The sequence below is a fragment of the Ictalurus furcatus genome, chromosome 8, assembly GCF_023375685.1.
Source record: "Ictalurus furcatus strain D&B chromosome 8, Billie_1.0, whole genome shotgun sequence".
Classification (NCBI taxonomy): Eukaryota; Metazoa; Chordata; class Actinopteri; order Siluriformes; family Ictaluridae; genus Ictalurus; species Ictalurus furcatus.
Window position 1 is genome coordinate 6456946 of NC_071262.1, and position 26071 is coordinate 6483016.

At 39.0% G+C, this 26071-nt stretch overlaps 4 protein-coding genes across 9 annotated transcripts; 2 read left to right on the forward strand and 2 right to left on the reverse strand.

Annotated features, from left to right (window-relative positions):
• Window positions 1-95: 95 nt before the first annotated feature.
• trmt12 (tRNA methyltransferase 12 homolog) lies at window positions 96-9880 on the reverse strand. Of its 3 annotated transcripts, none has more exons than XM_053630446.1 (8): window positions 9780-9880; window positions 9500-9565; window positions 9230-9383; window positions 8937-9135; window positions 3548-3698; window positions 3354-3463; window positions 3111-3268; window positions 96-637 (listed from the first exon to the last, which is right to left on the reverse strand). In XM_053630446.1, exons 2-8 carry the CDS (start codon window positions 9550-9552, stop codon window positions 239-241), a joined length of 1224 nt encoding a protein of 407 aa, XP_053486421.1. In that variant the 5' UTR covers window positions 9553-9565; window positions 9780-9880; the 3' UTR covers window positions 96-238. The 3 variants fall into 3 exon arrangements, with proteins under 3 accessions (XP_053486421.1, XP_053486420.1, XP_053486419.1); XM_053630445.1 differs by having other exon boundaries at window positions 9658-9880; XM_053630444.1 differs by having other exon boundaries at window positions 9500-9880.
• Window positions 9881-10113: 233 nt separating this feature from the next.
• Window positions 10114-14808, forward strand: rnaseh2c (ribonuclease H2, subunit C). 3 transcript variants are annotated; one of them, XM_053631479.1, is made up of 5 exons: window positions 10114-10404; window positions 10566-10773; window positions 10871-10983; window positions 13987-14106; window positions 14191-14808. In XM_053631479.1, exons 2-5 carry the CDS (start codon window positions 10620-10622, stop codon window positions 14212-14214), a joined length of 411 nt encoding a protein of 136 aa, XP_053487454.1. In that variant the 5' UTR covers window positions 10114-10404; window positions 10566-10619; the 3' UTR covers window positions 14215-14808. The 3 variants fall into 3 exon arrangements, with proteins under 3 accessions (XP_053487454.1, XP_053487453.1, XP_053487455.1); XM_053631478.1 differs by having other exon boundaries at window positions 10116-10404; window positions 10620-10773; XM_053631480.1 differs by lacking the exons at window positions 13987-14106; window positions 14191-14808 and adding an exon at window positions 12778-13970 and having other exon boundaries at window positions 10116-10404; window positions 10620-10773.
• Window positions 14809-18537: 3729 nt separating this feature from the next.
• On the reverse strand, window positions 18538-21519 carry zbtb3 (zinc finger and BTB domain containing 3). Its single transcript, XM_053630429.1, has 3 exons — window positions 20994-21519; window positions 20758-20905; window positions 18538-20662 (listed from the first exon to the last, which is right to left on the reverse strand). Exon 3 carries the CDS (start codon window positions 20654-20656, stop codon window positions 18893-18895), a length of 1764 nt encoding a protein of 587 aa, XP_053486404.1. The 5' UTR covers window positions 20657-20662; window positions 20758-20905; window positions 20994-21519; the 3' UTR covers window positions 18538-18892.
• Window positions 21520-21677: 158 nt separating this feature from the next.
• Window positions 21678-25913, forward strand: lsm11 (LSM11, U7 small nuclear RNA associated). 2 transcript variants are annotated; one of them, XM_053630430.1, is made up of 4 exons: window positions 21678-22229; window positions 22329-22468; window positions 24401-24484; window positions 25421-25913. In XM_053630430.1, exons 1-4 carry the CDS (start codon window positions 21794-21796, stop codon window positions 25751-25753), a joined length of 993 nt encoding a protein of 330 aa, XP_053486405.1. In that variant the 5' UTR covers window positions 21678-21793; the 3' UTR covers window positions 25754-25913. The 2 variants fall into 2 exon arrangements, with proteins under 2 accessions (XP_053486405.1, XP_053486406.1); XM_053630431.1 differs by lacking the exon at window positions 24401-24484.
• The last annotated feature ends 158 nt before the right edge of the window (window positions 25914-26071 follow it).

A 26071-nucleotide genomic window follows, 5' to 3' on the forward strand; every position in this document is an offset into this window, starting at 1 on the left:
CACACACACACACACACACACACACACACACACAAAATAGCTTGCTATTTCACTGCTCACTGGAAAATTCAAATGAATACTACAGGACAGACAGCCACAGTAATGATTTGTTTATTATTATTGGTGACTAACTCTCATTCTGATGTACATGGTCCAAGCAAAGTCTGAACATTTTATTCTGTTTCATTAAAAAAAAAAAACAATAACAAAGCCGCATACAAAAAGTCTGTCAGTCAATTTATTTGACTGGTCTACACTCCAGATCCAATACTATATGATTTATGTGCGGTGCATAGGACTTCACATGCTCTATATGCTTAATGCTGGTCCTCCACTCAGCTCTGGTGATGTCTCTCAGAAGTTTGACGATGTGGCCCGCTGTGTTTTTGGCCCAGTTGTGCCACACTTCTCTGTTTCTAGAAATTTTTACAGTTCCATTTACAGATCCCTCTTCCTCATTCAGTGAGCTGGAGGATGGCTGAAGACTCTGATGCTGGATTGGTGTGGTGACGTTGCTGTGGATATGCAAGATTCCACCAGTGTCTCTCCGCAGGACATGGCACGCCACAGGCCAGCCCTCTTCAGAGCTTGGTAACAGGCCTAGATTCACTCGGTCGGCTAGGTCATTCAGGGACAGCTAGGGAGAGTGTGCAGAAAGCATTTAATTCAGATCATATGTCGATGTTGAATAATGCATTTATCAGAAATACTGAACATAATGTAATTCTGCACTCTCTGTTGTTGGCCTTATGTGCCTGAGGACATGCTACATTAGCCTCTACAAAATAAATTATCCTAACTTTGTTTAATTTAGCTCAACATGATTTCATGTTTGGCAATTCAGCTAATGGTATGTTTTATTTAGAATTATTCAGTACCATTTAATTTAATAACCTGCTATTTAATTCTGCCAAGATGCTGTAAGACAAATGATATCCTGTTTATTAGCTGGTTTGTGTAAATGGAAAATGGAGCAGAACTCTGCATAATGATGATGATGATGATAATTTCAGTGACCTCCACTAATATTGGCTAATATACCCTTAATAAATATATGATCAAAGAAGGCTGTGAAAAAATATTGTTATTGTTTAACCTTTTGTTAAACAAATTCCCAAAAATACTCTGCCCACATGGATATCAAATAATTACAAACAAAACAGATTTATAAAAATAAAAAAAACCTTTGTTAAAAATAGGTGTGCAACAATTATTGGTACCCTTTTAGCCAATACCTTGTGTTACACCTCCCTTTGCCAAGTTAACAGCTCTGAGTCCTCTCTTGTAGTGCCTTATGAGGTTGCCACCACAATATTAATGTCGTGGGCATGAGGTACTTTTCCATATGGTTACCACTTTGTGTGTGCCAAAACCACCTCTGGTGTTCATTGCCAAAAAGCTCTATTTTGGTTTCATCCAACCATAGATCCCATTTGAAGTTCCAGTAGTGTCTGGCAAATTGAAGACATTTTTGGATGAGAGTAGAGGCTTTTTTCTTGAAACCCTTACAAAAAACTTGTGGTGACATAGGTGACTTCGGATTGTAGTTTTGGAGACTTTCTGACCCCAAGATGCAACTAACTTCTGCAATTCTCCAGCTGTGATCCTTGGAGATTTTTTGACCATCCTCTTCACAGTACATCGAGACAATATAGACACACGTCCAATTCCAGGTTCTATAATTCTGCAAATTAATCTGCAGGTATAGTTAGAGAAATAAAAAGGCTTGTGCATTTTAGCTAACTGTGCTGACACAGTCTGCTGCCACTGTCTGGTGAAAGAATACATTATATCATACCGTCTAATAGAGAAGCCACGGGCCGCATATTGCCCTGGTACCAGACTTTGGTTGTCCCTGCTTTAATCCATCATGTCATCATCATTGCCAGTAAAAATATTTTGTTATCACTTTAAGATTAAAACTGACCAACAGATCTGGCCAAGCAATAGTAGTTAAAAAAAGGTTGAGGACCCCTTATTATTAGACATAAATTAATCATTTACTGGGAGGCTTGGTGGGGTAGCAGGTAGCATAGCCACCTTTTCAACCCCAAACTCAGATTACTGTTTGTGTATCTGGTGGGTTTTCTCAAGGTTCTCTGTTCTCCTCCCACACTTTGCTGGTAGATGGTGTGGCTATGCTCAATTTCCTGTATGTTTGAATGTGTGTGTACATGGCACCCTGTGATTGACTGGTGTCCAATCTATGGTGTATCTCTGCCTCTTGCTTATGGTTCCCAGGATAGGCTCATGACCTACAATGATACAATGGTATTCATTAAATAAACGACACACATTTATCAGTTTGGGGTGCACGGTGACTGTGGTTAGCACGTTTGCCTCACACCTCCGGGGTTGTAGGTTCGATTCCTGCCTCCGTCCTGTGTGTGTGTGTGTGTGTGTGTGTGTGTGTGTGTGTGTGTGTGAAGTTTGCATGTTCTCCCCATGCTACAGCAGTTTTCTCCGGGTATTCCGGTTTCCTCTCCCAGTCCAAAGACATGCACTGTAGGCTTTTTGACGTGTTTAAATTGTCCATAGGGTGTGAATGGGCGCATGCGGTTGTGCCATGTGATGCATTGGCGCCCTGTCCAGGGTCTCCCCTGACTTGTACCCCGTGTACCCACATGCCAGGGCCATATCTTCCTGCACTTGACACCTGGTTTCCCACTGAAGTGAAGCAGGGTTGAGCCTAGACAGCACCTGGATGGGAGATCTCCTGGGGTCCACCATCTTTCGGATGAAATGTTAAACCGAGGTCCTGACTCTCTGTGGTCATTAAAAATCCCAGGAGACTTCTCGTAAAGAGTAGGGGTATAACCCCGATGGTAATTTTTTTTCCGTAATTTAATTCAAAAAGTGGAACTTTAATATATTCTAGACTCATTACACATAAAGTGAAATATTTAAAGCCTTTTTTGTTTTAATCAAAAATCCAGTATCTCAAAATATTAGAAATGCATCTTTTCTTTCATCTTCTGATATTATAAAATAACAACAACTTGCTGAAAGAATATTTTCTCTAAAGATTCTGTCCATGAAAGTAACCACATAATGCACATGCCAGATATAAAAGTACATTTGGAAGCAAATGTGGAAAGATTCATTCTCACTTGTTTGTTGTCTCCTTGATGCACAGTGCAGCGATGGGCTACTTTATTAATATGCAAGTTCCTTTGCAGTGCTGAAACTGCATCTGGGTTCCATTCACATGCATGCACATGGGCAGCACCAGCATGGACCAGATACGGCAGGGTGAAGTAGCCAATTCCTGACAGTGAAGTAAAATCTGCAGTTAAACTCACAATGAAAGTGTTGCTTTGATTGACAGGGCCAAACAAGTGTGTAGCACATACCTGCATACAGGTCAACCACTGTCTCACCAGTGCAGTCAAAGGAGGATATTCGCAGTTTCTCTGTGATGTTTCCGAAGGAGAACATGCACTTGGTGACATCAAATTCATACCTGGAAGTTCAAAAGGCTGAAGATACACCTTACTCTAATTTATTTTATATTACACATTATTCACACTTTTCTGTAAGTTTTTACCTGATGTGGTTATCAACGTGAGTTACATAGCTGTTGTCTCCTAATAGCATTGTTACCACTGGTGTTCGCCACCCATCCTGGGAAATCTGTTTTATTTGTGCTAGACGCTTCACTCCCAGGACTTGGGCAACAGCCAACCACAACTCAGAGCCTGGAGGAATTAACAAACAAATTCAGATTATAAAATTTTCTTTAAAAATATTATGGAAGCGTGTGTTACACTTCAGTCAAAGGTACTGACTTAATGGCTCCTATCAGCCCAATGCTGCTGCGCATTTACCCATAATAAAGATTTTCTGACCAGAATACTGTACATCACTACACATATGGATATCAACATATCCAAGATAGCGGAACTGACATAAGAACACTAACAATATGGTTATTAGTTCAACTGTTTGAATATAAAACCAGCCCATACTGTGTGGGGACAGTTTTTCTTTTTAGCAAGAACACTTACATGAAGTGATCAAGCCTGGGGCGTATAACTTAGATAAGAGCCATACAATCAAATTGCCAGGAATAAAAGTGCAGAGAGAAAAAAAAGCAGAAAGGAAAGTACTGCCATGTGTGAACTTGTGATGAATACTGTATCTTCTAAACGTCCAAATACTTTTCTACCAGCTAGCAGGTGTAAATTGCCTATTTGTTACTAGAGCCATGGTACTCCAGCAGTCATGGTTAGCTATGCTTACATGACAAGATTCAGTAATTACCTCATTCGTAAACCCAGTAATCATGGTAAGCAGAAATTACAAAATTGTAGCCTAACCAAGATACATTGTCAGAATTGTGAGAGACAAGCTGAAGAGAGAAGTTAATGGGTATGCAGTTGTGACATAGGTGATAAACTGAGTAAACTGAACACTAACTGTAAAAATCTTTACTTTTCTGTGGAGTCACTACATCCATAACATCCAAAAATCCATTGTGGGATGCTACAAAACCAGGAGCTTGATGCTCATATATGTTCCTGCCAAACTCCATAAGCAACTGGATTCTGGATTTTCTGACATTTTAAATGTTACATTCCTGAGTATACAGATCCCTAATAATCTGAGATGGACAACGAACACCAGTGAAATTGTGAAGAAAGCACAGCAGCATCTCTATTTTCTAAAGTGCCTTAAATGCTACCTACAGAAGAGTACTCACTAACTTCTACTGGGTGACCACTGAGCACAAACTGTCCCTTCACAGAATAGTCAAACTAACCCAAAGCATCACTGCAGTAGAGATTTTGACAGCTAAGTAACTGGACACAGGGTACTATAGAAGACCCAAGAGCATCACGACCTGAATGAACAGCCCCACAGACATTCCAAATAGGCAATAACATGCATTCTCTCTTTCATATACAGTGCTTTCCACTAATATTGGCACCCTTGGTATATTTACCTGTTTGAGCAAAGAAAAATTGTCTTATTGTTTAATCTTTTGTTCAAAATATTCACAAAAATACTCTGCTCTCATGGATAAACAATTGCAAACACAAGACAGGTTTCTCCAAAAATATCTTTGTTAAATATATGTGTGCAACAATTATTGGCACCCCTATGAATTCATATGAGAAAAATATATTTGAAGTATATTCCCATTGATATTACATTTTTTAGTACACCTGGTGACTAAGAACAGGAAATTGTTCAACCATGACTCCCTGTTTCACAGGGGTATAAATATGAGGTAACACATAGGCCAAATTCCCTTAGTCATTCATACCAATGGGTAAGACCAAGGAATATAGCTGTGATGTGCAGCAATGTCTATAAAAAAAATAGCACAAGCATTGAAAATGCCCATTTCTACCATCAGAGAAATAATTAAGAAGTTCCAGTCAACTGGAAATGTTATGAATCAACCTGGAATTGGACGTGTGTCTATATTGTCTCAACACACTGTGAAGAGGACGGTTCGAGTGGCCAAAAAATCTCCAAGGATCACAGCTGGTGGTGGCTCTTTAATGTTTTGGGGCTGTTTTTCTGCCAGAGGACCTGGACATTTTGTTAGGATACATTGCATCATAGACTCTAACAACCATCAACAGAAATTAAATGAAAACCTGACCGCCTCTTTGAAGAAAGCTTCAAATCGGCTGTGGTTGGATCTTCTAGCAGGACAATGATCCAAAACATACATCAATATCAACACAAAAATGGTTTACTGACTACAAAGTCAAGGTTGAACCCCATAGAAAACCTGTGGGGTGAACTGAAGAGGAGAGTCCACCAGCATGGCCCTTGAAATTTGAAGGATCTGGAGAGATTCTGTATGGAGGAATGGTCTCAGATCCCTTACCATGTATTCTCCAACTTATCAGGAATTATAGGAGAAGACTCAGAGATTTAAACAAAAGATCAAAAGGTTAACCAATAAAGACAATTTTTCACAGCCTTCTTTGCTCATATTTACCAAGGGTGCCAATATTAGTGAAGGGCACTGTATTGACACATCTCTTAAAATATTTACATATAGTAAAATATTTAATTAATTTGATAGCTGGGGGCTATGTGCAATGTTAACACCATCCATTTGCAATATTTGTTCTGTTTGACAATGTAATACCTTCTCTTTATTTGTGTAGATATTTTATGAGTATCAGACTCAAAAAATTGCATTTTGATTTTGATAAACTATTCTATTGTATTGCACTCTTTGCAGCACTGTTTACATACATGAGCAATTCACCTATGATGGAAATGACAATAAACACATCTTGAAAATCCCCAAAATTCCACTGGGAATTGAGGACTATAGTAGAAGAATGACAAATAAAAACTATTTATAAAAGGAATTACAGGGTTTTAGCATTAGATGCTGCATTTGTGTAAAGATATACTGATAGTAATATATTTTCCAGGACTGACAGAGGGATTAAGTTAAAAACTGTAGCAAACAGTACAGTGAAACACTAGCAAGACAAAAGCTAAACCACATTATCCTAATATGGCAGCACAAATATTATGTACAATAAAAATGTCTGATATCTAAAGGCAACATATTTAATAGACTGGGAGTTTTTATATAAAACAATACTCATCAAGCTCAGGACGCATCTTAATGACTTATTGTCTTTAATCACAGGATGTCTGCTGAGGGTAGTGATATTGTGGCAATGAAATACAGCAAAAGAAGGACAGTGAGCAAGGTTGTGTTTAAGATGGGTGGAGCTGGACACTGTTGAGCACAAGAATTAGAAGAACTGAAGAAATGTCTATGTTGCATATATAAGCTGTGGTATGATAATGTACAAACATGAGTGCATGCTAATTAGAATATTATTACACACTTAATGATGTGACTTGTGCACACATTATACTTAACTCTGGATGTTCAGGACAGTTCATGCCAAATCAGAATTAATACATTGGATATAAAAAGTCTACACACCCCTGTTAACATTGGGGGTTTTCAAACTCACGTTCAAAAGTAATTATCAGATCATCAAGGAAGTGATTCTGATTAATCCCAAATAATGATCAGCTGTTCCTGTAGGATTTTCTTGACATCTTCTTGGTTTCATCTGACTGCTGAAGCCATGGTCCACAAAGAGCTCACAAAGCATGTACAGGATTTCACTGTTGAAATATATTGATCAGGGGAGGGGTACAAAAGACTTTCCAAAACATTAGATGCATCATGGAACCATTGTGTAGGCCATCATCAACAAGTGGAGGAAAATGAGGGACCATAATGATATTACCAAGAACAGGACGTTCTCCAAAATTGACAAAAGGACAAGAAGAAAACTTATCAGAGACCTACACATTAAACATTAAAGCAGACGCAGAAATATCTGGCAAGTACTGGTCACTCCCTGCATGTGACAATCTCTTGCATTCTTCACATGGCTATGGGGTAGCATGGCAAAATGGAAGCCCTTTCTCACAAGGAAAATAAATTACCTACACATATTCACCCGAAACTTTGTGGCAAAATATGTGATGGACTGATGAGATGAAGGCAGAACTTTTTGGGTATAAAAAATAAATAAAGACAGCTCATCACCCAAAGAACACCATAACCATGGTGGTGGTTCTCTTCAGTTGTGAGTGGGGCTCTAATCAAGACAGAGGGAATCAAGGATAGCCTTCCAGCACAATAACAATCCAAAGCACAAATCCAAGTCAACAAAGAATGGCTTTGGAAGAAGAAGATCAACATTTTGGAATGGCCCAGTCACAGCCGAGATGTAAATCCTACTGAAAACCTGCGGAATGACTTGAAGATGGCTGTGCACAGTAGATTCCTTCACAAGTAAGTGGTTGTATTGAGTGCTGTATTACAAGCAAAAGGTACTTTTACAAAGTATTACATAAAGTGTGGGCACACTTATGCAACCAGGTTCTGCACATTTTTTCTTTTTCTTTTTGTTGACTACTACATTTTTTAAATAAAAACCTGCAATTGCAAAAGCAGTGTGTTGATTCTTCAAAGATGAATAATAAACCTAGTTATGAAAAGACTTTTCATGAATTGGTTGTGCCTTGGATGTGTCAGTGGATGTTCGTGGACGTTTTAAATTTGTTAATAAGTTTGGTAACAGTGTTGTGTGTGTGGTGTGCTTGGCATATTTCCTGTAAAAATCCATCGCAACCTTGCGACAGCTTCCCGATCCAGCCATGAGAATGATTTCAATACGGTCTTAAAGGCTATTTAAAAATTATATATATATATAAATAAAAAACACACACACACACACACACACACACAACACCAGTCAAACGTTTGGAGACACTTGACAAATGTTTCTCATGATCATAAAAACCTTTTGATCTGAAGGTATATGATTAAATGTTTGAAATCGGTGTTGTAAACAAAAATATAATTGTGCCAACATATTCATTTCTTTCATTATAAAACTAACATTTTATTTACACAAAAATATATTTTTTAAATGGATGATAAGTGTCCAGCATAGGTGGGAAGGGTCTTGGCAATCTTCTTATAGCCTAGGCCATCTTTATGTAGAGCAACAAGTCTTTTTTTCACATCCTCAGAGAGTTCTTTGCCATGAGGTGCCATGTTGAACTTCCAGTGACCAGTATGAGGGAGTGTGAGAGCGATGACACCAAATTTAACACACCTGCTCCCCATTCACACCTGAGACCTTGTAACACTAACAAGTCACATGACACAGGGGAGGGAAAATGGCTAATTGGGCCCAGTTTGGACATTTTCACTTAGGGGTGTACTCACTTTTGTTGCCAGCAGTTTAGACATTAATGGCTGTGTGTTATTTTGAGGGGACAGCAAATTTACACTGTTACACAAGCTGTACACTCACTACTTTACATTGTAGCAAAGTGTCATTTCTTCAGTGTTGTCACATGAAAAGATATACAAGAATAATAAAGTTAAGAGTAAAGTTAAGTAGAAGCTGTCTTACCAAATTTTCTCCAGATTTCTTGTGAAAAGCATCCATAACCAAACAGAAGCAGATCTCCATGCCGTTGCCATCCACTGGGAAGGTCATCTTCAAGTTCCTTACTCCATTTCACTGCTTTATTAGCCACCAGTTCCTGCACTACCTCAATCATTCTCTCTCGATGAGGCTTCACTTTGCTTTTTCTTGACAGCGGAGGAGCCTAACCATAAAAAAAGAACTCAAATAGGATTCTCAGCCTACAAGAAGAGACACTGACCAACTTAATCTTTTACGTGACTATGCGATATGGCAACCTGTATTTGAACTATTTCACAGGAGCTGTCCTGCAGTGTGAGAGGATCCAGGTGACACAGAGCAGATGGGAAGACTGGGAGAGTCACTGTTCCATCTGAGTGTTTTTCTACACTGTACTGCTGGTCTAAAGCACCCTTCTCTAACAGATGTTTTCTATAAAAAGGAATGAGAAGGTGTATACATACATACATACATACATACATACATACATACATACATACAACATTAATGATCACTATGTTAAACTAGTAGTATATGACGTCACTTACCTGTAAAGCTGTGCATAACGCTGCGGGACCTTCAGAGCGGCGATGTAATCCATCTGTGACCGGTTACTAAGGAAACAACCCAAGGCCAGAAGTGAATGTGATACACACGCGCATTAACTTAGCTGAACAAAGTGCGGATCCGTTTCTTTTGCACTAACCTGCCCTATCATGCACCTCCAACACTACTTGTATCAGATGACGGACAGAACAACGTCCGCTGTAAGCGTTAATGAACTTTATATTAAACCGAAAAGAATCACACATACACTACAGCACTTACTGCTTAAATGATCCAACTAATGTCAGGTAGCAGCATTTAACTCACTCCGGCGCTTTTGTATACATCATGTGCATATCAACGACATAGTTAGCATTTGAATTAAACGAATCTCTAATGTACAAACTCGCATAAAGCATGTTTAAAATATATATATATATATATATATATATATATATATATATATATATATATATATATATATATATATAGATTGGTACTTTATAAGAATTAACTCATAGTATGTTATTTGAGACACAACTCATGTTTTGGCTCAAGTTCCCAGTCGGAATATTTATGTGTTACACGTTATCGCATCACTTCCGGGTTTAGATAAAAATAAAATAATAATAAAAAAAGCAACAACAACAACTTTCCTATACACTTTATATGTCTTTTACACTTTTTCATTACTGTTGCTAACAGTAGGCATATTCATACGAGAATTCTGGTGATATTTTCACGTCAATAACAACAAAAGGTCAATCCCAATGCAGCCATTTAAACCCAGACCGCTAGATGGCAGTATTTGTTGTAAACACCCGCCAAAAAGCGCCTCACTACAACCATACTGACCGCAAACTGAGCGCGTTTTCTCCCAAGCAACAAGAGGTCATTTTTTTTAAAGGTAAGGTTTAGTTATGATGCTTTCTCATTATGTAGTTATGTATTTATGATGCTTTTAATATATATATATATATATATATATATATATTAATTATATATTAGTATATATAAATGGTACAAGGTGTAGAAGAAATTATTTCACAATCCCTGGTGCTGGTGTAGAAGGCATGAGGGCAGTTTGAATGGGGAGGTGTGTAAGTGCAGCTGTGTTCTCAGATGGCAGTGAACAGCTGCGTGACTGTGGTGCAGCTTGGCTCTGGGACTCAGGTGTATCAGTCCGAAGTTCACCTGCTTCCCTGCGACATTGATCACGACGGAGCTGCACAAGTGGCTGAGTTTTTCACTCCCACAGTGAAGGAGCGAAAGCACGGTTTGTCCTCCCTGTGGGTTTTAGTTCACTTTTAAGAATGCAGTACATTTCAGACACGGCTCATACTGTATGTTTCTCTGTGTGTGGTTCATTGTAGAAAAGACAGTGTCGTTTAGGGGGCGGGGGCTGAAAGGTCAGGAAGTGACGCACCCTCAAGGCTACACTGGTCTGGTGCTGAAGGAGGTACAGAAACCCTCATCTGATCAAGAAGTAAGTATACTGAAGTATCCGACTGTAGTAGTAGTCGTCAGCTCAGGGGTTGTTCCAGCCTGAGTTTTCTTTATACACAACTGCAACTTTAACCTCCTCATTTTCTAAAAAGAAATGAGTAAAGATTTGCTCATCATATGTCAGCCTTCAGCAGACAAGTGTACAGACAACTGTCAATTTTTCATCCACCAGTATTAAACATTTAAAAAAAAAAAAAAACCAACAGTTAGCAAAATGTCGAAGAAATGCCACTGACTGCTTTCTGGTGAGAGAATAACCAAGAGCTGAGGAATAGATGCACTCACTGTCCACGTTATTAGGAACACCTGCACAATTCATACAATTATCTAATCAGTCAGTCATGTAGCAGCAGCACAATACATAAAATCATGCAGATACAGGTCAGGAGCTTCAGTTAATATTAACATGAAACATCAGAATGGGGGAAAATTTGTGATTATGGGACTTTAACCGATGGCATGGTTGTTGGTACCAGTTGGGCTGGTTTGAGTATTTCAGAAACTACTGATCTCCTGAGAATTTCACACACAACAGCCTCTGGAGTTTACACAGAATGGTGTGATCTGATGACTTATAATCACTCTTTAAAACCATGCTGAGAAAACATCAAATTCCACTCCTTCTAATCCTGAAGATTAGGGAAAAATAATCACCTGGACTTTTTCCTGAACTGTCCAGTTTGGGTGTGTCTGTGTCCATGATAGTCTCAGATTCCTGTTCCTGGCTGACAGAAGTGAAACCTAATGTTACTAATTAACAGTAATTAGTAATTAACCTAATTCTACTGTTGTAGTTCATCCACCTCAAGGTGTGATGTGCTGTGCATGCTGAGATGCTTTTCTGCTCACCACAGTTGTACAGAGTGCTTATTTGACTTACTATAGACTTCCTGTCAGCTCAAACCAGTCTGGTCATTCTCCTCTGATCTCTCTCATCAACAAGGTGTTTCAGCCTGCAGACCCTCTTCACACAGGATGTTTGTTTGTTTTGGGGTTTTTTTTTTGCACCATTTCACCATTTTATTCTGCCATGTGATTGGCTAATTGGATAACTGCAAAAATAAGCAGGCTTACAGGTGTTCCTATTAAAGTGACTGGTGAGTGTACATTTTAGTTAACCCAGAGGATTCAAGAAATCAACAGTTATACTGAGTTTCAAGTTATTGCAATTTTCTCCTGTAAACCTAGATGACCAGTAAAAGCCCAGCAGCCAGTTATATAGATTGTGAATGTTATGCCCTTGCAAAGAGCACAAAATGTATTTGCACACTGTTGTCATGATTGTATTGTATATCTTTCTATTTCATTAAAGATATATATATATATATATATATAAATATTTAATGTAGTGCAGTGTGACTGTCACTGTACTTGAACAGTGACAGTAAAGGTATTTGTATATAGCTGACAGTCAGCTGTTGTGGGAACTGGATGAGAAGTCGCCATGTCCACATGATCTGATAAATATCTGCCTTTTATTTCACTGGTTAAGTGTGACTAACAGACTCAACCTGGACTTGCACAGATTTGCGTTGCATTGATTTACTTCTTCTAAAAACCGTGTATGCTTTTTCCTGTAAAATTCTGTGTGTGTGATGTATAGATTAGCATCGGTTTCTAAATAATACCCACAATAAGGTGGTTGTTATACCCAAATGTATTTAATTATAAAGGTGTTTGTTGATCATCTTCAATAAGCAAATCCCTAGACTTATAAACATAACATATTTCTTAAAAGTTGACTTTTCCTTGCTTCCTTTCTTCACCTTTTTAGCTCCTTGGTCCTGAAGGCACAAGGAAAGGGTGTGAGGAAAGGGAATACAGACAAGAGGAATTCAAGAGCAAAATTATTTACCAAATGAGATGTCCTTGTTCACAGAAGCGTCAGATTAAACCTTCAGTACACCACACCTGAAAATCTATACAGTATCACCAATCAAACCATTACTGAACATGTACAGTACAACACATCACACACTTACACTGGTGTTGGTGTTATAGTCTTTAGAAAATTCTGCTTAAAATGAGGCACATTTTAATTGACTTTTATCCAAGAGGTTTTGTGATAATTATTTAATAATGTATTTTTTGTGTTAGTGTTTCTTATCACATTGTTTATTGGCATTTTGTTAAAAGTGGAGCATTTATACTGCATACTTATACCATGCTCTAAAATAAAATAAAAAACTCCCACATAGGAAGGACCTGTATATTGTTGATCTAGACACTTCCTAAGTCCCATTTAAAAATAAATAAATAAATTGGGATGTCTTATCAGTCCCTCCAGGATTTTGCGATTGCAGAAATGAATGTAAAATCAAGCAACGCAAAAAAACAACACAATATTCAGAGGAGCTTGTAATTTTTCTAAATTACCACAGATTTAGTCCAAGACGCATCATGTGACATCATAAAAATGTGCATTCAGCCAAAGCCCTCACTGCGTTGAACATGAATGCAGCTAAAAGATCTCATTTACCAACAAACATCACTGCAAAAGGCCGTGCAAAACTATTTTGTGCAATTGCGGTTTTGCCAATTGAAGTAGTTTTCTGCAAAAAAAAACCCCAAACTTTTTTTCAAATTCTGAAAAGAAAAGCTGCAGAAAAACATTTTTGGACGCAACAATCACAAAAAACTCCCTGTAATCCTGTACAGACTGTATTATGAAGTGCAGGATTTCAGGTTCTGAAGGTTGTATCATTTAGTGTTGTCCTTGATGAGAGAATCTGAATTTTTTTTTTAATTGACATGAATATCAGATGCAGTCATTACACAGCACAGCATTTTCCAGGACACTACTCTCTGTATTGTTTATACTCAATAACTAATAGCATATGATCGCATATGAATACTAGTGAAAATAGTATATATCTAAAAAATCTTTTTATTTGAAGAAAATGAGTGTGGTGGGTTTTTTTTTTTTTTTTTTTTTTTAGAACTAATCTATATACGTTTAATTCTTGTCTAAAAACTTTTGTAGGACCGAGTTGTTAAGGTTTCTTCAGTTTTTCATAATTTTACATATTGGAATTTGGAGACTCCTCCCACATCAGATGATCGAGTCATGATGTCAATGGCATGGCCAAAATTAGCAGAGATGGTGAGTTTATTTTTATAGATCAGACTAAAACTGGCTTCTGGCTTTTGACTGAAGAAAAACCTGTTTATCATTTTGTTTCCTCAGATGCATGCACCAGTGGAAGACTGAAAGCTTCATCAGGACACATTTCTCACCCAGTGTACGGTTACATTTTCACCAGTTTGTTTACTACCCGAAAACCTACATGATTATTCTGACTGCCCTGAGGTCATGTGTTCATTTCAGCACGTTTTTACTTGTAATATTTATGCATTGTTACCCTTTACACATGATTGTGTATAATAAATATACACAAAAGTCTGAGTTGTACAGAAATAAACAATAGATGACTCAGTCAGCAATTTTTAAAAGGTTTATTCACAACATTGAGCTGTTTTACATATTGAAATGAAACAACTTGTACATCGTGGATCACATGAATTAATTTTGTGTAAATCTACTGGCTTAGACAAAATGAAAATGAGGACCCAGTTTTGAATCTGAATAACTACAAAACTACGACACATTTCAGACTACTGCATGAAACATTAAAAACCTTTTATCAAAAGTGCTCAATGTGAGACATGCTGTTGAGGATTTTGTTTGCAGAGACTGTGTAAATAATTAAAATAATCATAACCTGAAACAGTTATGGAGCTTGGAAATGTTATGGTCTTGGAAATGCTGACGTGTTATTTCATCACATGAATCATTTTTTTTTTTTTTAAATACGTGAGATTGAGATAGTGTGACTGTGGACATATTGAAGAAAATCACTAGAAAACACAAATATAACACTAATGGGATTTTGCAAGAAATTGCAACTCAGCTTGAAAGACATCTATACTGTCCAGATTTCACTGCTTTATCATGTGGTGGTTAGGTAAACACTGGTTCATAACTTAGATGAGCACACTTTGTTTGGTCTTTTTGCATTTAGATGAAATGTGTATTCTACACTCCTGCATGTAGCTTTCTGGAACCTTCTGGCTTGTGCAGATTCTGGTACTGCAATAGCAAAGACCTGCAACAACCAATGCCACAAGTTTGTGACACATACAATATGCATATTTACCACGCTTTCTGTTTGCTATTTCACAATAAGGATATAAAACCAGAAGTACTGTAAATATTTAGCTGCTGATGGATGAGACACGTTGCATGTGTTTGCATTAGAAAGAACTAATTACATGCAGACTTGGCACAAGCCAATAATTTATTTGATATACGATGAGGTCTGTGATGACCTGGCATCCTTCCCCAGTATTCCCAGTATAGGCTCTGGATCCACCGCTAGCCTTACCAGGATGAAGCCGTTACTGAAGAATGATTGATAAACAGTGATATTCAACAACCTTATATTAATGTAAGCTATTTTAAACAGGTGTATCTACTCCTTCCATGTGAAAACAGGCTGTCTAGGTAGATGGATTTGGTGTCTCGTAAAGAAGAAACGGCAAAATACAAACTTTGTCCCATTCAAATAACAGACAGAGGTACATTGTTTACCCCAGATATTGTTCCCAAAGAAGGGAATTTAATCCTTTCAAAAGCAGAGGACGACTTCGTCTCTGTAACAGAAAAGTTAACTGCATCCCTCATAGCTATGTTCTTTATTTTCATTGGAAATCCATATTTGTGTTTGTAGATTGCTGCAGGTTCTGATGGTCAAATTTAGGGAGTTAACATTACTTTATGCAACATAGGTAAGATGCTTATTGAATGAGTTAACATGTTCCTCAATGTGTGTTTATCCTACAGTCACCTACAAAAGTATTGGAACGACAAGGCCAAGTCAATTGTTTCACTATACACCAAAGACATTTGGGTTTGAGATCAAAAGATGAATACGAGACCATAGATCGGAATTTCAGCTTTCATTTCTTGGTATTTACATCTAGGTGTGTTAAAAAAAACTTAGAACATGGTACCTTTGTTGGCAGACCATCCAATTTTTAAGTGAGCAAAAGGGGGGGGGGGGTGGTGGTGAAATGCATGCTCAATTGGGTTAAAGCGCACATATGGTTTTGAAACATGCCTAATTTTGTTTTAAAGCTCTCATACAATAGATGTACATGCATCTAAGGTCAAAAAAACACTAACATGCTCATAATTTGAATTGCAGCATTACCTTTTCCCCCCAGTGTCACAAACGACTCGTTAAATGATCCGTTGTAAAGGATTCATTCTAAACTCTTTCTTTCAGAGAGCATATGCTGCTCTGATTGCTCAGATGTCCCAGTCTGCTGTCTACCGCTCTCAGCCAATGAAGACCAGCGGCGGGGCTTTTTGTTACAAACTTATGTAGAAGAAATACAAACTTATGTACAAGAAATAAGTCTGGAATTACTAACGACTCGTTTCAGCTGTTCAGAATCTGTTCCTTCTTTTGGGAGTCAATAACTCTGTCACGCGCTTTGAATTTTTTGAAACTTTACACACCTTTTACATTCACAAACAGCTCTATAACACACTACATGAAAGGTCATATTTGAAAAACCATAATAAGTGCACTTTAAGATCTGGTGATTGACTTGGAACATCTAAAACCTTCCACTATTTTGCCATGATGAAGTCCTTTGTTGAGTTGGCAGGGTTTTGGGTCATTGTCTCGCTGCATGATGAAGTTCAGTGTTTCCCACAGGATTTTGCGAGACTGTGGTGGCTAGACATCTGACTCCTTAGAGGGTCAGGGGGCATACTTATGGTAGCAAATATCCAAGTGCGTTACTGATGCTCTCATTTGGACACACTGCATGTGTCATTCATTTTTTTCATTTGTTGATAGTTTTCAATTGCAACATACTACATTATGTAATATGATATATGTAAATACAGGGAATCTTTAACAGTTGTTAATAGACAGGAAGTGTTCTACGAGTTTACTACCTGGCCTTTGCATTATTGGGACTTTAATAGATAGCGATCGATCCAGCTGTTATCATATCTTAAATAATTCACAGAGTAAGATTCTTCATAGTTAATTGTGAGCCCCACATAATAAATCATTGGCTTAGTAACAGAGAATTGTGACTTTACTGAACTTAAAGCCACTGACTCTAATGTTGCTACAAGGGGATGAAACACTCATTTTAGTGAAAGATTTAGTTCAAGTCATATTGCTGTCTTGTAAATATGATTTGTTGATTGTGTTTCTTTATTATGTACTTTTAATCAGATAAGTTGTGCTCAAACTATAATTAATTGCTGTAATATACATATTGTATTTACATATATTACATAATGTATGTTGCAAGGGTATCAAAAACTAATAAATAAAAATAGATAAATAAATAACTCATGAGTGTCTGTGAATGAAGCCATATCTCTCACAAAGAACAGGTAACTTCGCTAACGGGTCGTCACGGTGAAATCACCAATTTCAATGATATCCGAGGTTACAGTCAAACAACTTGGGCCTGCCCACTGCTAACAAAAATAATAAGTATTTGGGTGACTGACCGGGATGGCAGAGATGGCGTGAGAGCACCGGTGCAAAACACTGATCTTCTATGTTGTTATGAAAAGTGTAAAAATGTTTTTGGTTCATTATGAAACTGTAGCGCCACCCTCTAGGTAATTAATAGGAACACTGAAGTTCCTCCCAATTAAATTGGATGCATTTCTCTGTAAATTGGCAGACAAAATGTTCCTGTAAACTTAATTCATTCTGCTGCTACCATCATAAGTTACACCATCAGTAAAGATTAGTGAACCTGTTCCAGAAGCAGTCATGTAAGCCCAAGCCACGACACTACCTTGTTTACAGATGAGCTTGTATGTTTTGGATCACAAGCAGATCCTTTCTTTCTCCACACTGGTCTTTCCACCACTTTGGTAATTATTGGTGCTCATCTCTATATTTGTTTGCGAATTCCAATCTGGCTTTCCGATTATTACTGCTGATGAGTGGTTTGCATCTTGTGGTATAGCCTCTATATTTCTGTTCTTGAAATCATATTCAGTGAATTGTGATACGTTCACTCCTGCCCTGTGGAGGTTGTGAGTGAGGTCACTGACTGCTGCTATTCCCTTGTTGCATTTTCCCTCTTTTCTCAGCTTCATGGCTTTTCTCCCATAGACAGATCTGTGGTCTTCATGTTGATTTATCCTTTTTGAGAATAAATGCAGTCTTCACAGATGAAACTTAGGGCTCAGTCCAAGAGTAGAGATTCAGAGCTATTACTTGTTTAAGGAATAAATCTAACAGGGCAAACCTGGGCAACAAGAAACACTGGTCAGTCCTATGTTCCAATATTTTTGATCACTTGAAAAATGGTTGACTTCAAACAAAAGGTGCCATATTCCAAGTTGTTTAACACATCTAGATGTAAATGTGAGGATATGAAAGTTAAAATTCTGATCAATCATCTCATTCATCTTTTGATCTCGAAGTATATATATATATATATATATATATATAATATATAAATATATAAAAGAATTGGCCTTACCATTCCATTACTTTCAGAAGAGACTGAATTTTTAAAAAATTAAAAGCTTATTCTGTTTGTATCTAACCTGAGAAGCTAGACAGTGATTATGATTATGATGTATAAAGGACATTGAAGGATGTCCTGAATGGGATGTTTTGTTTTTGGTCACAATGTTATCCAGTGACAGATTAAGTTCAATGTTGAATGCTCACTTTCTGATACTAAAGATGAACAATAACAGTCCTTTGCAAAGTTGGTCCACACAACCTGTTAAAAAACAAACAAACAAAGGGGAAAAAAAACCAGGCGTATGATTTTAGCTTTTGCAACAGCTTTGACACTCTGTCCAGTATGACTGAGCATGTATCTTGTTATGTCTGAGGTGCTTGAGGAGGAGGTGGGGATGGGGGAGGGTCAGATTCTGTTCTGCTGCGCTTCATTGGCAAATCATGATCATGCGCCTTCCTTATGTGCCTGTACAAGTCCCCAGACTGTGTGTAACTCCGGTAACAGTAACGGCATTCATAAGGACGCTCTCGTGTGTGCACAATGGCGTGCCTCCTCAGTGTATAAGCACAAGAAAACGTCTTTCCACAAGTGGAACATGTAGGCACATCTTCTACATAATTCCCAAGAGATTCGTGATATTCCTCAAAGTAGATAGTCTGCTGCTCTGCTTGCTGGGATGCTGCTGTAAAAAGGGTAGACGGGAAGCTGGGCGTGTCCGAAGAGGAGGCACTAGGACCCTGTGGTGAAAAAGGGAACGAGATTGGCTCTTGGTGATTATGTGAAAGTTGCATTAATGAGTGTGGAGGTATGAAGTGAGCATTGGTGATCTCAACATCATTAGTGCTCTCAAAATTCTCCCTTTCTTCTAAGTCAACATCTCTCCTTCGCTCTCGGACCCTAACAGGTGTCTCTTCCATATCTTCTGACTCTTCATCTGAGATGACTATGGCCTCCACCTTCACGTTTGCTGTCTCTTCACTACCATCTTCTCGGCCTGCTGAAGACAATGGCATGGGAGAACATGACTGCGACCGTGGCTGTTCATGTAAACCTCTGGCAGTATGTCTCACGTCATCACTTAAACTCGGTCCGTTGTGCTGTATCGACATGGGTTTCTTGGTTTGACCAGGATGATTAGTGGCAACCATAAAAACATTGCTAATTTCTTTTGACATGGATATTTCTTGACTGGACTCTCTATTTTGGCTGTGTTCCACAGGAACCAGAACCATAACAGTGGATGTACTGGGCGGAGTTTCTGTTTCTGTTTGAACTGGTTCTGTGGTGCTGCAAGGACTTGAAAGTGTAGCCTCCATATTAGCAGCAGCAGCAGCAGCTATGCCAGCTCTAGCAGGTCCAGGAGAGGAACTGTACAAGCTTGGTCCAGAATCATTGGAAGCTGGAACAGAGTCCATGCCTGGCTGAGTAGTGTCCGCCATGTCTGGACTTCCCAGGTTAATGCTGTGTGTGTTGCAATTAGGTACGCCAGTGTTTGTCTTGGCTTTAGTGTTAATATGAAACGTTGACTGCTGGCTTGGCTGAGGACGCTGTGTTATTGAGGGAGACGAGGCTGGATTTGACGCTGAAACCCTGACAGCTCCTTGTCCACCGTCCACCGTTTCCCTTCGGCCATTCAACCTTCCTTCTCGAGACGACCCACTAAACACTGGTCCATCTCCCCCAGTTTCACCTCCTCCCTCTTCTGCCCTGGTGCTGTCAGCCTCAGCCAGTCCACGACCCTGTAGTCTTTTCTTACAGACTCGGACCACGTCGTTCATGTGCAAGAAACTGGCCGCAGCGAGAACGTCTTCCGGAGGTGGGTGTGCTGCCAACTGGAGTACTCCTTCGTACATGAAATCGAGGAGCAACCCGAATGCTGAAGGGGTCACTATATCTCCATTAATGGTGACCGTGTCCGTCTCAGGTCCTCCATTTACTGTAGACGTGCTGCCTACTGGGTGTTCAGAGTAGAACATGTGGAAGAAAGGTGAGCAGGAGGCCAGCACAGCACGGTGAGCCAGAAAACGTGTGGGACCAACTCTGACTGTGCAGTCACACAGGAATCCCTGTAGACGCTGAGAGCGCAGACTGGCCAGGAGCTGCTGACTATGACCTGGGAACTCCATGGCAAGCTGCAAGAAGTGGAAGAGATGTCAGTAAACACATTTAACAAAAGAGGATAAAATACAGTTTCACAGTAGGATGCACAAGATCTCGAATACAATACCTCAGATGAATAACGAGGTGCAAATGAAGTCACAGCAACGTTTCTGGTGTATACAGACCCTCAGACTACAAACATCATCAGACTGTATGATCTGAACCTAGTCAAGCCATTAAAAAAAACACGTTTCCTTTCCTGTGAAGAATTACTTCTGAAAAAGAAGTATAGCAGCATTAGGAAACTCTGGAGATTTCCCAACAGGTCGTCTAATTAATGTATGTGTTACAGTTAAAACTTACCGAACAGAATTGATCTGTCAGAATGCAAAGGAAACAGTTAAATCTTAGCTAACTGTGCTGTGAAAACAAACCATGTTGGGTACGTGCTAGCTAACCTTAGCTATCATCACAGCAAGAAAACTCATTTTAGCTAGTGACTAAAACAATGGCATATCCCCATTACCTATATACAATAAGAGAATATGGTCAATATAATCTTACAGTCTTTCTTTTAGCTGCATAAATACAACAGAATTTGTCGTCGGAATACAATAAAAAATTTTTAAAAAACAACAACTGCGAGAACAGAGCGAGGTTTTCTGTAAACATCCGAACCGTACGAAGAATCCCTACTCTGCTAACGTAACTGTAATTCTTCGGCTGAATCCCTAATAGCCCTGATGTCCCTATGTAGGTGCATTAAGTAGGGCACAAGATAATGGCTTTTACACCATACGTAGCGCACTGTGTCTTAAATAGAGCGGTTTCTGGATTGGACCATACTCAAGTCTGCCACCTATTGGTTAGAAACAAAACCAGTCCGCCGCGGTTAAAGCTCCGTGTAGCACAAAGGAATTAATAGTGGTTCCCAATCTTCGACGTTGTTTTATTGAAAGTTTTTGTTGTTATTAAATGTCAGCATATTACACACTATAATTATGTTAATATAGCAAACCACAATAAATAGTTACTGTGTAAATATAAAACGTTTAGATGTTTTAGTTTTAGTCACGTACCTGCTTTTAAGTTGAAGCATTAAACGGGTTAGTTTGTCTGCAAAGTTTCCTCCACTCGCCGGAAGCTGCGCTTATTTCAAAAAAATGGAGGAAAGTGAGAGGGAAGTAATAAGTGAAATCAGTTGTGATCAGAAAGTAAGTTTAACCGCATGTAAGCAGCAGGGCACCGGCGGAAAAGATGGTGCAGATACGGACAAGAAGCTGGACATTAGTTCAGATCAGTTTGATCCGCTACTTGCCTTGTATTCTTCAGACGTTCCTCTGCCTTACCCGAACATCAGGTGCTTTAACAACCTCGCGGAGTATGAGAGCTTTATGAAAGGCGGGCGTGGAAGGGCGAAACCTGTAAATGTGGAGAAAAGGATCCGGAAAGCGAAAAGGGGAGTCGCGGATCCTGAGAGAATTGAGAGGCTGAAAAAACTCATGGTGAAAAATCCGTGTGGAGGAGAGGAAGGAGAGAGCGGAGTGAAGAGACCTGCTAAACACAGAGCTCCAAAGAATGTGCTCACCAGGATGCCGTGTATGTGTCCCATGCTTCAGAGAGATCAGGCCTTTTGTGGCATTATGTACAAATAAACAACAAAATAACAGTTATTCCTCCTTCTCTCCATCTCTGTAGTGCACGAGGGCAGTCCTTTAGGAGAACTGAACCGCTGCGTCCAGCAGCGACTCCGAGTCAAAGTCCACATCCGGTCGTTTAAGGGTCTACGCGGAGTGTGTACCGGCTTCCTGGTGGCTTTCGACAAATTCTGGAACCTGGTAAACAAATAACAAAGAATACATAGTTTTAAGTCTCCGTATAGAGATGCGAGTACACAACAGTATGTCGATCAGCCGTGATGAGAATACAGTGATGCTTGAAAGTTTGTGAACCCTTTAGAATTTTCCATATTTCTGCACAAATGGGATGCAAAACATTCAGATTTTCACATAAATCCTAAAAAGTAAACAAAGAGAACCCAATGAAACAGACGAGACAAAAGTATTATATTTGGTCAATAATTTATTGAGGAAAATGATCCAGTATTACATATCCGAGTGACAAAAATATGAACCTTTGTTTTCAGCATCTATTGTGACCCCCTTATGCAGCAATAACTAACTAAATGTTTCCAGTAACTGTTGATCAATTCTGCACATTGGCTTGAAGGGATTTTAGCTCAGTAAAGAACAGCTTCTTCTCTGGGATGTTGGTGGGCTTCCTCACATGAACTTCTTGCTTCAGGTCCTTCCACAACATTTCTATTGGACATAGATTTGGCCGTTCTAAAACATTAACTCTATTCTTCTTTAACCATTCTTTGATAGAGCAACTTGTGTGTTTAGGGCCATTTTCTTGCTGCCATGATCCACTTTCTCTTGAGATTCAGATTAGGGACAGATGTCCTCACAGTATCCTTTAGACTTCGCTGGTATAATTCAGAATTCATTATTCCATCAATGATGGTGAGTCGTCCTGGACCAGATGCAGCAAAACAGGCCCAAACCATGATACTATCACCATCATGTTTCACAGATGGGATAACGTTCTTATGCTGGAATGCATACGTTTTAATTTCTCCAAATCCTTCTCATTTAAACCAAAAATTCTATTTTGGTCTCATCCGTCCACAATTTTTTTTTTCCAATAGCTTTCTGGCTTGTCCATGTGATCTTTAGCAAACTGTAGAGGGGAAGCAATGTTCTTTGGTATGGCAACCCTGCAATACACGTCATTGTTGTTCAGTGTTCTCCTGATGGTGGATTCATGAACATTAACATTAGCCAATGTGAGAGAGGCCTTTAGCTGGTTAGAAGTTACCCTGGGTTCCGTTTGTGATCTCTCGGACTATTACACATCTTGCTCATGGCGTGACCTTTGTTGGTCCACACTCCTGGGGAGAGTAACAACGGTCTTGAATTTCCTCCATTTGTACACAATCCGTCTGACTGTGGATTGGTGGAGTCCAAACTTTTTAGAGATAGGTTTGTAGCCTTTTCTTTTGATGAGCTTCAACAACTCTTCTGATGTCCTCAGAAATCTCCTCTGTTCATGACATGATACACTTCCTCAAACATGTGTTGTGAAGATCAGACACTGATAGATCCCGGTTCTTTAAATAAAACAGGGCACTCCGTCACCCCTGATTATCATCCCACTGATTGAAAACACCTGACTTTAATTTCATCTTCAAATTAACTGCTAATCCTAGAGGTTCACATACTTTTGCCACTCACAGATATGTAATATTGGATCATTTTCCTTAATAAATAAATGGCCAGGTATTATATTTTTGTCTCATTTGTGTAATTGGGTACACACTTTTAGGACTTGTGTGAAAATCTAATGATGTTTTAGGTCCTATTTATGCAGAAATATAGAAAATTCTAAAGGGTTCACAAACTTTCAAGCACCACTCTTATCTGAAACCCACATTGTGTTTTGGTGTGTTGTACTTGAATAGGCTTGAAGAATATTGAAATAAGCATGGCCTTTTTTATTTTTGAAGAGCACACAGAAGCAGGCCAGAAACCAGAGAAAAGTATTTTGATAAACTGTTGAAAGCCTAACAGCAATTCAAAGATTTAATATTTTTGAAAAATATTGTACAAAAAGTCTGATTTTTGGTGAATTTGTCATATTGTCTCCCCAGTTACTGTGTCTTTCACCCACTCATTTGAGCTTTGACTCTTCATTTCTGTTGTGACTAGGCCATGGTGGATGTGGATGAAACTTACAGGGAGCCTTTACTTGGAGAGGCATTCTACCATGAAAAAGCACTGACTGTTACAAGGGTATGGCATGGCATCTTTACACAGACAAATGGCTGTGTATCTCATAATCAGCCTGTGGCTGAATATCTTCCTCTGTCCATTTTTATAACTGCTGAATATTCTGGCCAAATAAGCACATAGTGGTTCCATGATTGATTTTAAAACTACTGCTATCTTGTAAGGTAAAGCTTTGGTGTGTGCTAGAGTGCTGCAAAGGGAGACAAAGTGGGGATGATTGTAAGGCAGACAGATGAGCAAAAATGAAAGATGTGCCAGAATTCTGCCTGAGTGTGTGCAGAAATGATGAACTGTGTGATCTGAGATGTACTCCTCATTAATGAATGTAACATGACCCTGCTATAAAGTCTGCTTGTTATTAAGTATGCAACTTTGCTAGTGTAGCTTCATTTTGAGATTCTTTAATTGGTCAGAATACACAAGTTTAATTTACATTATTCAGTTTATCTTTTTTTCTGAATTGGGTCCTGCATTTGATCCTGAGCTCAGGTGACTGTGTAGAGTTCCTGTGCCTCTCCCTGTGTGCTTGTGGGTTTCCTCTATGTTCTCCAATTTTCTCCCAAAAACATGCCAGTAGGTGTAAGATAAATTTACCGAGCGAGTGTGTGTGAGCGTGAGCAATGGACTGGCGTCTCACCAGGGTGTATTCCCACCTCACTCCCAGTGTTCCTGGCATAGATTCCGGATCCACCATGACCCTGATCAGGATAAAGCGGACACTGAAATTGAGTGAGCGTAAATTTAGTAAAATATTTTTTTCCAGTTTTGCATTTATTATGAACTTGAATCTAACATGCCTAGCACACACCATGACCTCTTTTGGACCCATCTGTTGTGGCCAGTAATTGTGGGAAGAAAATGACAGACCCTTGATGTCATTGTGTGTTGAGAGGACATCTTCTGATACCACTGTATCTGTCAACTTCATCTTGTTTACAGCTGTTTCAGAAGTTGCAAGTTCAGGCTGCATCCGGGAAAGCAGCAGAGGCTGAGACTTCAAAAGCAGACGAGCCGCGTGCTGAACCACACAACGTCACCACAAGCAGCATGCTGGGGGTTCGAGCATCCCGACAAGCAGCGGAGAGACTGGCGCGATCCGTGAAAGTGCTGGCAGTGACCAGCACAGACATGCCTCATATATCTGCTGCTGGTTCAGAGCAGAGACAGAAGGTGTCTAAACCAAGAGTGGAGTACGGACGAGTGCGTACTCGTCACATCAATCAGCTTTTTATCCGCGGAGAAAATGTTCTCCTTGTGAATATTCAAGAGTAGCAGCATGGTATTAACTGCTTATTGGAACAGGCACTGTTTCTGATTCTGAGAGCACATTTAACGACAGGCACCGAGTCTTCTTCTTGTATCATATTGATATGAATATAATCCCGCTTGAAGAAGTGGAGAAAATAAAAACAAATGTCTTTGCAATAATCTGTTTAGGTGCTCATCGCTTATGGATGCTCAGAGGTGGGTAGAGTAGCCAAACATTTTACTCAAGTACAAACTACTTATAAAAATAATGACTCAAGTAACAGTAAACGTAATGATGTTAATAATTACTTGAGTAAGAGTAATAAAGTATCCAATGAGAAG

Excerpts from the sequence above, each read along its gene's own strand:
- trmt12 (XM_053630446.1), bottom strand. The coding sequence starts at position 9,552 with ATGGATTACATCGCCGCTCTGAAGGTCCCGCAGCGTTATGCACAGCTT. Across the intron at positions 9,384-9,499 it reads CGTTATGCACAGCTTTACAG|AAAACATCTGTTAGAGAAGG; the intron begins GTAAGTGACGTC and ends TCCTTTTTATAG. Across the intron at positions 9,136-9,229 it reads GTGAAATAGTTCAAATACAG|GCTCCTCCGCTGTCAAGAAA; the intron begins GTTGCCATATCG and ends TTTTATGGTTAG.
- rnaseh2c (XM_053631479.1), top strand. The coding sequence starts at position 10,620 with ATGGCAGTGAACAGCTGCGTGACTGTGGTGCAGCTTGGCTCTGGGACT. Across the intron at positions 10,774-10,870 it reads AGTGAAGGAGCGAAAGCACG|AAAAGACAGTGTCGTTTAGG; the intron begins GTTTGTCCTCCC and ends GGTTCATTGTAG. Across the intron at positions 14,107-14,190 it reads GGCCAAAATTAGCAGAGATG|ATGCATGCACCAGTGGAAGA; the intron begins GTGAGTTTATTT and ends TTGTTTCCTCAG.
- zbtb3 (XM_053630429.1), bottom strand. The coding sequence starts at position 20,656 with ATGGAGTTCCCAGGTCATAGTCAGCAGCTCCTGGCCAGTCTGCGCTCT.
- lsm11 (XM_053630430.1), top strand. The coding sequence starts at position 21,794 with ATGGAGGAAAGTGAGAGGGAAGTAATAAGTGAAATCAGTTGTGATCAG. Across the intron at positions 22,230-22,328 it reads TGTGCTCACCAGGATGCCGT|TGCACGAGGGCAGTCCTTTA; the intron begins GTATGTGTCCCA and ends CCATCTCTGTAG. Across the intron at positions 22,469-24,400 it reads TCGACAAATTCTGGAACCTG|GCCATGGTGGATGTGGATGA; the intron begins GTAAACAAATAA and ends TGTTGTGACTAG.